A 13,182-nucleotide genomic window follows, 5' to 3' on the forward strand; every position below is an offset into this window, starting at 1 on the left:
ATGACATAAGGAATGGGGAGAGAGACTGGGAGACCTGGCCCACGGCAGTGATGGGGGGTGGGGGGGTGGCATCCTGGGCTCCCCTTCTCCTCCCAGGATTGCTCAATGACATCCCCTGCTAGTTTTTTTTTTTTTTTTTTTTTTTTCCTTTTTATCTTTTTTCGTGTCCGGCAACGGATCGCAACCCTCAGTGTTGCCCCCGTACCGGACCGGGGACCGGCAACGGGATCGCAAGCCTCGGCGTTGCTCCCGCGCCTCGCTCAGCCAGTGAGCGGGAACCGGCCTGTATATGGGATCCGAACCCTCGGACGGGAGCGCCGCCGCGCTTCCCAAGCGGCGCACTATCCAGTGCGCCACCGGGCCGGGCCCATCACCTGCTAGTTTCAAGCCCACAAGCCAGTGCCTCCCCAGAACCCTGCCCCCACCAAGGAGCCCGAATGCAGTCAGATCAAAGGGGGTTCAACAATGGATGAGGGCTACACCCTGCAGGGACATGAGACCAGCAAGACAGGGTGCTGGCTCAGGGGTTCCCAGCTAGGGGGAGGTGGAGACAGAGTGACAATGAACAGAGTGACATTGCAGGCCTCAGCCCCAGGCACAGGGTGCCTGAGAAAGATGATGGCAGGGGAGGGGCATGACGACCAAGGCTGCAGACACCTCTGCTGACAGCAGAACACAGACAGGAAGATTTGAGAAGAAGCGACCACAGCCTCAAGAAGACATGGCTCAGTGGCGAGGGCAGTGAAGAGCAGGGGACAGACTTGGGGTGGAGCTGGGCACACTCTCAGGAGCAGCCCGGTGGTGGCCTCGTGCTGAAGGAGCATGCAGAAGGAGCTGAACGCTAAATGGGGGCCTGCTGAAAGGCTGCTTCACTGTGCAGCAGAAGGGGCCAGCAAGAGGCCACAGGGCAGCAGCCTGCCTGAGATGGATGTCTGTCCCTCTCCCCTCCTCCCAGGCACACCTGGGGCTCAGCAGGTTGCATCTACTTTCCCACCTTGGCCTCACTGTGCACTCCTCCAAGACCATACCTGCTCACTCCTGACCCTGGCCACTAGACCAGTGTGTCCCTCTGCAAGCCACCCTGGGTCAGTGTGCTTGCAATGACCATATTGCACAGCATGACGAGCATGTCTTCCCCATTAGCTCAGCAAGCATATCCCTGCCCTGTGCTTCACAAAACATCTCTGAGACAAGGAGAAGACACTGCTCCTGCTCACCCAAAGCTGCGACCCCAGGAGGAAATGGTGCACACATACGATTCATCTCAAGTTAAACAAGCCCACTGCTGGCCCCGCTGACGACATGCCTGACTCCACATCTCTATCTTCAGCTTTATCACATCTTCCTCTCAAATCCAGTTTGTAAAACCTCACTGCTTTCCAAGGTTTTGCCCAAATGCGCCTCTTCTCCACCCACTTCTCTAATTAACCTCACTTCGCCCCACCACTCTCCATAAGTAGGGTTTTCTCACACACATGCATACCACTACCACGAGCCTGATTTACTCCCTTTTCACCAGAGGGATCCCTTGTTGTATTTTAAGTTTCTTGAGCAGTGGCCTCCGTTTGTGGGTGACCCTCTTTCATACTGATTTTTAAAATCAGGCCTACTAGCCCATATAAGTGAATCGTTCCCATGACACATAAGCCAGAAACAAAGCATCACAGAGGGTTGCTAACTAGGAAATCACTTTTGTTCTTACCCCTATGTGCTGAAAGAGCCAGGATCTCATCACATTGGTAGCGTGCTTCGGCAGAACTCCCCTTTTATTCTTAGATGAGCCATCATCTTGATGCAAGATGCTTAGATCTTGGTTTAACTGTAACTGAAGCTTTTAAACAATTTAAAAATAACATTAGAAAACAGAAAAATATGATATATCCAAGTAGCTTATGACTTCAGATGGAGAAAACCAAGGATCTGACAAATAAATGACTTATTTACATTAAAGGCAGATAAAATGAAACCCTGTACAGACTAATTTAGGGGCACACGGTTCCCCCCACATTATTATTTTTTACACTGGTGACTCAGCTCTGCTGAGGCCCCTCATCTGCTGAGGCAGATAGGATGGATGCTAGGATAACTCCGGAGCCCCCTGCCAGCCATTGTACAGCAGGAGAAGCCTGTAGTCCTCTCTTCCACCGTGTTCCCACCCATGCTTCCTGTAGGGAGATAAGTGACACCCACTTCCTAGCCTCAAAAAAAAAAAAAAAAAAAAAAATCTCAAGCAACCAGTGAGAATGGTCAGGGACACTAGAAAGGACTACTAACTGGAATAGGATGTGCCAGCTGAACAGAGGGGAAGAAACAGGAGCAGCACAGAAGGCAGCCCTAGGGACTGCAGAGCGCAAGGAGCGCAGGCTGACTCCTTCTCACTAAGATGCCCCGGGAGGCACTGAAGATCCCAATTTCCCTCTAGTTGCTGGGGAATTAAATTCTGCCACTTCTATTTTTTTTTTTTTTTTTTAAAGATGTGTCTGGCACTTCTTTAATAAACGTCTCATCACAAAAACACGAGGGAAGGCCTGCTGTCTACCAGGCTGTGCTCTAGCCCGCGCATGGCACAAGCATGAATTCTCCCTCCCAGCACCACTGGGGGTGCTGCCATCATTGCCCACGGCACAGACCAGGAAGGAAGGGAGCAACCCGCGTGCAAGGCCTGGCCTGCAACACAGCTAGATCAGGCCTATGTGAGAACTTACATAGGAACCTAACTTTATACATGAATGAACACAAAATTCTGCAAGTCAATCTCAGTATAATATACTTACAAACACAGTTTAAAGGATCCGGAAGTTTGGGGTTTTTAAAAATCTTTTAATTTTTTTAACGGCTGGCCAGTATGGGGATCCAAACCCTTGAACTCGGTGTTATAACACCACACTCTAACCAACTGAGCTAACCGGCCAGCCCTGTAAGTTTATTTTGAAGAGATTTTTAGTATATTATTTTACATGTACTTCCTCTGGATTATACTTTTTTTGAGATATTCTTCAAAAATCTGGAGACCAACATCTAAGTAGATAGCAGACAGGGATGGAATTTTATGACCTTAATAGAGACATTAAGATCACCAACCGTATCTAAAATTTCCTAAAACTCAAGATTGTCACTGAGGGGTAATTATTTTTATGAGTATGTTTTAAGGACCGAGGACAAATGGTATTAGGAACTGCCTATATACTCAAGTTTTTGTGTATAGGAAAAATAACGGAAATGAACTTTTAAAATGATTTTCAAAGCACCAGGGCCAAAATTTAGGTTGTTTGCTGTACTTGTCTCAATTTAATATACGATGATGATGTACCTCAGTGTTGACTGTTTTGGGTTCAGGATTAAAGCAAATGTGGTTGATAACAGGCAAAGCAATGACTTGATGCTGGCAGCACCACTTAGAGGGGCCTGGGAGCAAGAACTAAGCCAGGGAAGGGAAGCAAGCTGAGGGCCTGAGAGGGGACTAGCCCATGCAGACCCCAGGGAATTCCAGAAAATCACAGGGACTGGACCAGGCAGGGGGACTTCGAAGCTGAGGGAACTGGCTGGAAGTCTGTAAGAACCCCCGCCCCATTCTCTGCAGCTAGATGACTTATCTTTCCCAGCCCCCAAGAGACTCGGGGTTTATTTCTCAAAGAAACCAGAGGCTAGAGCTTTGGTGGAAGCAAGGGGCTAAGCTGGAAAAAGGGGTAAAGAAAGTCTACACATGAAATGGGAGCCCCAACCCATGCCTGCTCCAAGTAAGAAGTAGAGAGTATTTCTTTGGAGAGATGGAACAAAGAAAAGACTAACGAATGGCAGCGTCTGCGGGCCAGCCAACGAAAAGCCAGCTTGCCACAACCCAGCACCGCACAAGCACCAACTAGCTTTCCAGTGGCTCACATTTAAATTTAAAAGGATAGCCAAGAGTCCCCAAATACTTGAAAGCCTCCATCACAAACAGCAGAGACCAAAGTGAATAAACTTGGGGATACAGGAAAAACAGAATGCAGAAAACAAAAGACAACTTCGACTATCCATGAACCAAGAGTAGAATACTACTTAACACACACGGCAAGGAAAAGCTCTTAGAAACTAAAAATATGCTAAAAATTTAAAACTCAGTAGATGGGTTGGAAAATAAAATCTTTCAGAAAATAGAGAAAAAACAGACAATTGGAGGAAGAAATATTAAAAAAAAAAATCAAGTGAGTCAGTTCAGGAGGGCTAATGTTCAATTGGAAAGAATGTGCATGTTAAGGGGGGAAGGGGAAGGACTGTTGCAGAAAGTGATACAAAAATGCCCCAGAACTGAAGACCACAAGACTCCAGACTAAAGAACATGGAGGGTTCAGCATGACCAACGAAAAAGACCCACATCAAAAAATTCAGAGCACGGACGAGTGAGAGGTTTTCAAGAGAGAGTAAAGCCGAGAAAGTAGAAGACATGAGAAGGGACCCTCAAGATGACATCCAAAGAAAGCTCCACACATGGTGCTCAGGTCTAGAGGGCAGCCCCTGGACACAGAGGCAGGGGCAGAGCACTCCAGGGAGGACCACACAACGCTGATGAGTCATCTCACAGCTTGGACTGGAGGAAATTCCTGAGAGGCTGCTGGAGAATCTGTGAAGAGTTAGCTACCGATGCAATGAGAACTTAGCAAACAGGAAGAAAAACATGAGCATGATTAACTTGGGTAGAGAGCATCTGGACCAGAGGAGCACTGTGATCATGGCTGCATAATGGCTTGCAGGGCCAGCCATGACACTGTCAATGCTGAACGCTCATGTGACTCGACTGTGACAGAAGTGAAGCAGAGGACAGCAGGGGCTGTGAGAAAGCGAAGCCTTCCTCACCACAGCAAAAAGCCCGAACAAGGTATGATCATGGATGAGTTAGGAGACAGGATTTTCATATAGCAACATGGAGGGAAACAGCAAAATAAATGGCTGAGAGATCTGGAGGGGCCTGAGGGGAGCAGAGATGTGGGGAGGCTGGGACCTGTGACAAGCACTCAGCATCCTGTGGCAGCTTGAGCTGTGACACATATCAACTTGATAAAAACATTAAAAATAACCGTACAGAGGAACACAGAAGTAAAACCTAAAATATGTTAGTAACAGTTGTACAAATAAGCCTCTGCCAGGGAAAGGGGGTGGGGAGTGAACTGATGAAATCTTACCCCTGGTTATTTCTCATTTTCTCAAGAAACGTTTTTCAGTGGGCTTGTCTAGAAGTACAGTTAAAGACTTTTCGGTAAAGACACCCTGGGAAGAGAGAGTCCAACCCGGCCTCCTTTTGCCCTGTGGTGAATGATCCGAGGTGTCCCGCGTGGGCCCCGATTCCCTCTCAGGGAGCAGCAATGCTGCATTAAGATCACCCCATGCAAGCAAAAACACCCAACCCACCCGAGCCCACGACACACTGCCACCAGGCAGGGATCCCTGCGTGACAGAAGGGACACTGGTGTGGGTACAAGGTCACCAGGGTTACTTATGATTGCCACCATACAGCTGCTACGACTATTAATGAGATTCACCTGTGAATAGGGCTGACTGCTAGAGTGACACATGATCCAGAACAATCGCCAATTTTCTTGACAAAATCAACAGAGAGTTTCTGACACAAAACACAGAAACCCTCATTGTTAAGTTACTCACCTTAATTATATGAAATATAGCAAGAACCCAAAATTTGGCCAAAAAAAGGGGGGGGGAAACAGAGCCTAGACTAGCCCAAATAGCTTTAATAGAATCATATATATATGATGTACATATTTTATCGAAAGAATACCTCCCTGCAAGACCCTCAATCAAATCCATTTACTTTTAATATCAGAAACCCTACTCAGCTTATCTGGCTTCCCAGCTCTGCTATCCCGGAAGCAAGAGACAAAGGGGATGTGACATATGGGACAACAACCACACAGTGGGTTGCTGGGGACTCTGTAGACCAAAGCAGAGGCAGCTCACAGGCAGCAACGTGGGATCATGTTCACTAGAGTCTGGTTAAGGGAGCTGGGGGAGTCATGCACATAAACCCTACATGTGAGAGTGTCCTACTGAAATAATCCAAACATTGTAGGTTTGCTATTTAAATTAAACAAATTTTCTTGTAGACAAAAATTGCTAAGCAGAAAACTTCCTTCTTAACAAGACAAACGAATCTCTACTACGTAAGTAAGGCATTTAACTTATTTTCTTCTACAAGAGTCTAATTTCATACTAGGAAACTGTTCTGCAAACCAGACACTGCTTTATTTTCAGATATTTTAAATGGAAAACCACAGGGAAAGAAGGCTGGTTGGAGAACAGAGGGACAGTGTTGGTGGGGTCTAGCTCTTCCCCTTCCCGGTGCTAAGCCTGGGAAGTTACCTACAGCCCAGGACCACATGTACCCAAAAGGATCTCTGAAGTCCCCCAACCTTCAGTGGCTCACTGCCCTGTCCCTGCTCCAGCATTCTAAGACTGTGGCCAACTTTGTCCAACTAAACCTGTGAAGTCAAAGGAGGTAACCCCCAGATCTTTCATATTAGCTACTGTATTCAGTAAAACCAACATCCCCAAGGCTGCGGACTCAGTTCTTAATAAGGATATAGAAAATATCTGTGCAGATGAAAGACAAAGACTTAACATAAAGAACAAATCAATGTTCTTAAAATAAGAACTGATAACTTAAACACTGTCTTCCTGACTTAAACCTAGCTCAAACATACATATTTGTGTGTGCGTGTATGTACGTGTATCTCCATAATTTAAAAAGGAGTCTTGCAGCCTGTCAAGTCCAATCTCCTTATCACAAAGGTACAGGGAGAGGGCAGGATAACCCCCAGATCACTGGCATGCCACAGGCATCTCAGTTCTGTACCTTCTACTTGTGAAGCTACCTCTCACGTTCTGGGAGCTGCATTTCCTGGGCACCTTGACATCCCGGAGGCATGGGCCAAGGGGAGGAGCTGCAGTCTGGCCTCCTGGGAAAGGCCCTTAGGGGCAGTGTGAAGGGGAAGAGGGCTGAGAGCACTGCTGGTGGAACCATCTCAGGCTTCTCACCAGAGTTTGCTTTAACTGAGGTGCCCCAGACACACCGAGGACAGCAGAGAGGCCTGGAAAGCTTTCCAGAGCACGGCCCCGGCCCAACCCCACATTCTCACACTGGAGGTGTGGGCCAGGCCTTGCTGGTCTGAAAAACTTGCCTGGCGGTTCTGCCGTACCCTCCAGGGGACCCTGGGAAGAGGGCATCTGCAGGACCTCGAATCTCCTGATGGACACGCAAGGCAGACACACACACAATCCAATGTTCACACTGGAGCATGGGGCTGCTTCTGGGGGAATTATAAATGACTTTTTTTCCTCCTTCTTCAGACTTTTCTGAACTTTGCAAATTTTTTACAGTGAGTGTAACAAAGAGTAAAAAGAAACAAAACACTGACATTGAGATTAACTAGAGATTACTACGTGAGACAGATGATCTTCACGCAGAGGGACAGAAGCTTGTTCTGCCTGTGCCCCACATGTGTGCTCTACCCGCCCCAAAACCATTCCGCGAAACGGCACACGCACCTGGGAGTTCTGGATCCTAATCGTCCCAGGTGACAGTGCCTGAGTGACCACTTGGCCTTGAGGAGTGACAACCGTGACAGGCTGATACACTGTGCCACCTCAAAAGGGAGATGAAGAGAATTAAACTACTTTTAAGTAGCTGATAAACACTCTTCTCAATATGCTTATGGAAAGAATAAAATCTCTAGTTTAATGAGCTTTTTAATCATTTCAAATAATCAACAATACTTTGCCTGTTGACTTTTCACTATAAACTACCAAAACAAATTCCGTGGACCGGCCGAGACCAGGCATGTGGGGTGGTGGGCAGGTTGGCAGGCGCTGGGCTCCTCACAGCATGCCCAGCACAGGGCACCAATGACCGACCAAAGATTCACAATTCCCTTCCTCTGGCTTGCCTGCTTTCTACTTTTTCCTTATATTAGTACATGTTAAGGATTTGGCCAAGTTACTGGATAATAAATAGTTTATTCTAGTTATGCTTTTTGATCAATGGTGCTTGTTTCTGTGAGGTTTCCCTTTGTGCTGCTTTGTGAGGTTTTTAGTGTAAGTTTCTACCCCTCCCTACATGCCCCATTCTGTTTTCAGGATGCTTTGTATTTGCAATGTTCCACATACACCAGTGAACTCTGAAATGTGTCCCCTTCCTGTAATGGTCTTTGGTATAGCAGTAACACTAAGACTAAGACTGCATTTTTACTTGATTATCATCAATTAATGATACAGCTTAAGATTTTCCAGGGACTGCTAACAGCACAGTTAAACACTATGTTATCTGTTTCCATTTTTTCATCATCATACCTGCCATGGTTGCCATGGTTACATTTCCCTGTTGCAGCGCAGAGGCCGGCACCACGATTCCTTGAGGGCTAAGAGTGCCTGTAATGGCACTTTGAATCTGCTGAAAGTCAGAACACACACATTGAAGGAATTATTAGGAAACTTCAGAAAGACAATGTTTAAAACTTCAGTATAAGTGGCATAATGATATCATTAATGAAGGAAAGATGCTTGAGGCCAACTCAGATGATGAGGCTTTTGGAAAGCATGTGTCAACCAAGAGGTGTAATGCTAACTGTGTATTAGATATGATGAGCAATCCTGAAATGTTAGTTTGCAATGTGACTTCCAAAAGATTACTTTTCACCTCACTGCCATATGCCACACATCTTAAGGCCCTGGAAGTGTGACTAGGAAGACCCTCCTTTCTGACTGCAATCGCTTAATCTGCTCAAATGCCTTTTTCATTAGATTTGGCTCAGATGACTCTGAGTCTTTCATGGCCAAATCCTCCTTGACAGGATGAGCATGTTTAAAAGATTACACCACAGACTTGAGAGGTAAGTGGAAGTGATCAGGGCTGAAGGTATTCCAAGTGGTGCTGGGGAGTCACCCGCTGGTGCCAGCCCTGATCACAGCACAGAACATGTGTGCCCCCCTCCCTCCAGGTATTCGTGTTTGTAGAGGGAAGCCAGCTTCACACAGTGCTTGTAACCACCATATCAGAAACTTCATCCATCTGAAGTTAGATCTATATGGGCTGCTTTATCCACATACTATGACGGCTAGGCTGGTGGCTGGCAGGGGAAAGGGGCGTCTAGCACAGGCCTGGCATACACATGCTTCCAACACTTGAGCAGTTAAATAGCATAAGTGGATATCATCCAAAGGTGATTACTCTGAGGGCTACCATTGATCTGAATATATAAGCTTTGGTACATATGCTTAAGGCTGCCACCTTAATTTGGTCAAAATAAAAGTTAAGTCATCCAAATCAACAATCTAAGTTGCCACCTTAAGATCCAACAAAAAGAGTCATAAAATGAACCCAAAGCAAGTAGAAGGAAGGAAATAATAAAGACCAGAGCAGAAGTCAATAAAATTGAAAACTGAAAAACAGCAGAGAAAAGTCCATGAAACAAAATATGGGTTCTCTGAGAAGATCAATACATAAGCAAACCTCTAGTAAGACTGAAAAAAAAAGGAGAGAGAAGACACAAATTTCTAATATCAGGAATAAAAGAGGGGAGATCACTATAGTCCCTGCAGTCATCAAAAAGATTAAGAAGGGAACACTAGAACAATTGCATACCCCTAAATTTAATATCTTAAATGAAATGGACCAATTCTTCAAAAAACATAATCTACCATAACTAATCCAATATGAAAGATAAATCAAATAGTCCTATAACTATCAACAAAATTGAATTCACAATTTAAAAACTCCTATAAAAGAACTCTTCAAGTCCCTGAGATTTCACTGGGGAATTCCATCTATTAAATGTTTAAAGAAGAATTAACACCAATTCTATATAATCTCTTCCAGAAAACAGAAGAGGAGGTAACACTTCCCAATCCATTTTATGAATCTTGTATTATCCTGATACCCAAATCAGACAAAGACAGTACAAAAAAGAAAACTACATACCAATATCTCTTATGAATATAGACATAAAAATGCTTAACAAAATATTAGCAAATAGAATTCAGGAATATATATAAAACAATTATGTGCCATGACCAAGTGGAGCTTATTCCAGGAATGCAAGTCTCATTCAATATTTGAAAAATCAATCCATGTAATCTCCCATATTAACAGGCTATAGAATAAAAACCACTTGATCGTGTCAATCAATACAGAATAGCATTTGACAAAATTCAGCACAATAAAAACTCTCAGAAAAATAGCAATAGAGGGCAATTTCCTCAACTTGATAAAGAGCATCTAGGAAAAATCTATAACCAACATAAGTAACAGTGAAAGGCTGAAAGGTTTCCCCTAAGATGGGGAACAAGGCAAGGAAGTCTGCTCTAGCCACTCTCATTCAAGAGAGCCAGCACTGGACATTCCAGCCAACGTAAAGGCAAGGAAAGGAAATAAAAGGCATACAGATCAGAAAGGAAAAAGTAGAACAGACCCCATCTGCAGGTGACATGACTGAATAGGTAGAAAATCCTAAGACTCTACCAAAAAACCTCCTAGAACTAATAAGTGAGTTCAGCAAAGGCACAGGATACAAGATAAAGATACGAAAATCAATTTTATTTGTATATACTAGCATGAACACATGGACACAAAAATTAAATATAAAATACCATTTACAATCACTCAAAAAAATGAAATAGGTGTAATTCTAAAGACACATGTATCAGACTTATGTCAAAAACTACAAAACATTGATGAAAGAAATCAAAGAAGAGGTAAATAAATGGAGAGACATACCATGTTTGTGCACGTGAAGACTCAACACACTAAAGACATCATTTCTCTGCAAATTGATATACAGGTTTAACATAATTCCTATCAAAATCCCAGTAGGATTTTTTTGTAGATGCAGACAAGATTATTCTCAAATTTATACGGAAAGGGAAAGGAACTAGAATAGCTGAAACAATTTTGAAAAGGAATGATAAAGTGGGAGAAATCAGTCTACCCAATTTTGAAACTTATGATATAGCTACAGTAATCAAGACTATGTAGTATAGACAATCAGTGGAACAGAACACAAAATACTGAAATAGGCCCCAGAAATACGCCTGACTAATTTTTGACAAAGGTGCAAAAAGCAAGTCAATGGAAGAAGGACAGCTTTTTCAACAAATGATGCTGGAGTAAATGGATGTCCATAGACAAAAAAAGGAACCTCAACTTAAACCTCACACTTCATATAAAAGTTAACTCAAAATGGATCATGGGTTTAAATGTAAAATGTAAAACCACAAAACTTCTAGAAAAAAACATAAGACAAAATCTTTTGAATATAGGGCTTGGCAAAGAGTTCTTAGACTTGACATCTAAAGCACAATCCATAAAAGAAAAAGTTGATAAATTGGACTTTATCAAAATTAAAAAATTAAAAATTAATTGGACTTTATCTGCAAAAGACCCATTACGACAATGGAAAGATACTTAGCTACAGACTTTGGGAAAATATTTGCAAACTGTATGTCCAACAAAGGACTATTATCTAGTATAGGTAAAGAACTCTCAAAACTCAACAGTTTTAAAAAAATCCAATTTGAAAATGGGCAAAGGAAAAAAAAAGAAAGAAAATAGGCAAAAGACATGAGCAGACACTCTACCAAAGATATACAGGTGGCACATAAGCACATGAAAAGATGTCCAACATCATTAGCCATCACAAAAATGCAAACTAAAACCACAATGAAATATCAGTACACATCAACAGAATGGCTAAAATACAACAGTGCTTCATTGTGGATGAATCTTAAGGGAATTAAACTAAGTGAGATGAGCCCGTCACAAAAGGACAAATGCTGTAGGATTCCACTTACAGAGACACCAGGAGTCATCTAATTCACAGAGACAGACAGTGGAAGGGTAGGTGCCAGGGGCTGGGGAGTAAGTGTTTAATGGGGACAGAGTTTCCGTTTGGGAAGATAAAAAAGCTCTGGAGATGGATGGTGGTGATGGTTGCCCAACAGTGTAAGTGTACAGTAGTCCCCCCTCCTTATCTGCAAAGGATACAGTCCAAGAACCCCAGTGGATGGCTGAAACTGCAGATAGTACTGAAATCTATATATACTATGTCTTTTTCCTATATATACGTACCTATGACAAAGTTTAATTTATAAATCAGGCACAGTAAGAGATTAACACCAATAACTAATAATAAAAATAGGACAACTATAACAATACAAAATAATAGGAGTTATATGATAAAAGTTATGTGAACGTGATCTCTCTCAAAACATCTTTCTGTACCATACTCACCTTCTCCTTGCATACTGTCTATCTGATAACGAAGCAGGTAGGACATACAGTGTGGATACACTAGACAAAGGGATGATTAACGTCCCAGGCCAGAAGGAGTAGGACAGTGAAAGATTTCATCGTGCTTCTCAGAACAGTGTGCAATTTAAAACATCAATTTTTATTTCTGGAATTTTCCATGTAATATTTTCAGACTGTGGTTGACTTCTGGTAACTGGCACCACAGAAAGTGAAACTAGAGATAAGGGAGGATTACTGTACTTAATGCCTCTGATCTGTACACTTAAAAATGGTTAAGATGGTAAATTTTATGTGTATTTTACATAATTTTTTAAAATAAAAAATAAAAATATTTTAAAAGAAAGAAAGAAATGAATGGTCTATACCCTCTGTAAACATGGAACCAGGGCTCAGTACGCAGATTGAGGACTTGCTTCATACCCTGCAGGAAGCCCAGATAGACTGTCTCTCTGGATTGAGGGAGTTCATTGCCAAACCAAGCCAGGTTCAGAGGTCTGGAGGGTCCTTAAAAGCAGGATAGCCATTAAGATAGCCCAGCAATTCTGAAAGAGCTGGTGGTATCACCAGTTAACACAGATGTCACAGTAACCAAGAAGTAGAGTAAGACCCCAAACATAAGTACCTGGGACTGTACGGGAGAGTATGGGCTTCCAGGCTCTCCACTCAACAGAGTTTCACTGTTCATTTTTGTTTTTAGACAAGCAATATATCGACTGCAGAAATCTTTGCAGAGTTCATTAACCTTTTCCAGCTCAAGAAGATGAATACGCAAAACCTGGATTGCTTTTACCATCTAGAAGCAGAGAAAATGAAGACTTTCAGAAGAGAAAAAGGTAGCACAATTATCATTATCACACATACCAGTTCTTAGTTATTAGATGGAACCATCT

The 13,182-nt window shown here is 43.3% G+C and overlaps 1 protein-coding gene across 2 annotated transcripts in view; it reads right to left on the reverse strand.

The window, feature by feature from the left end:
• The window catches only part of PKNOX1 (PBX/knotted 1 homeobox 1), a 40,067-nt gene that overhangs the window by 12,315 nt on the left and 14,570 nt on the right, over positions 1-13,182 (reverse strand). Inside the window, exons 5-8 of one of the 2 annotated variants that reach the window (XM_008563169.1) lie at positions 12,915-13,085; positions 8,338-8,434; positions 7,537-7,634; positions 1,703-1,831 (exon numbers count right to left, since the gene is read on the reverse strand). In XM_008563169.1, coding sequence (XP_008561391.1) covers positions 1,703-1,831; positions 7,537-7,634; positions 8,338-8,434; positions 12,915-13,085 — 495 coding nt within the window. Of the gene's footprint in view, positions 1-1,702; positions 1,832-7,536; positions 7,635-8,337; positions 8,438-12,914; positions 13,086-13,182 lie in introns of both variants that reach the window. The other variant, XM_008563164.1, reaches the window with a different exon arrangement.

Source organism: Galeopterus variegatus, unplaced genomic scaffold (assembly GCF_000696425.1).
Source record: "Galeopterus variegatus unplaced genomic scaffold, G_variegatus-3.0.2 Scaffold171, whole genome shotgun sequence".
In the NCBI taxonomy this organism is placed as follows: domain Eukaryota; kingdom Metazoa; phylum Chordata; class Mammalia; order Dermoptera; family Cynocephalidae; genus Galeopterus; species Galeopterus variegatus.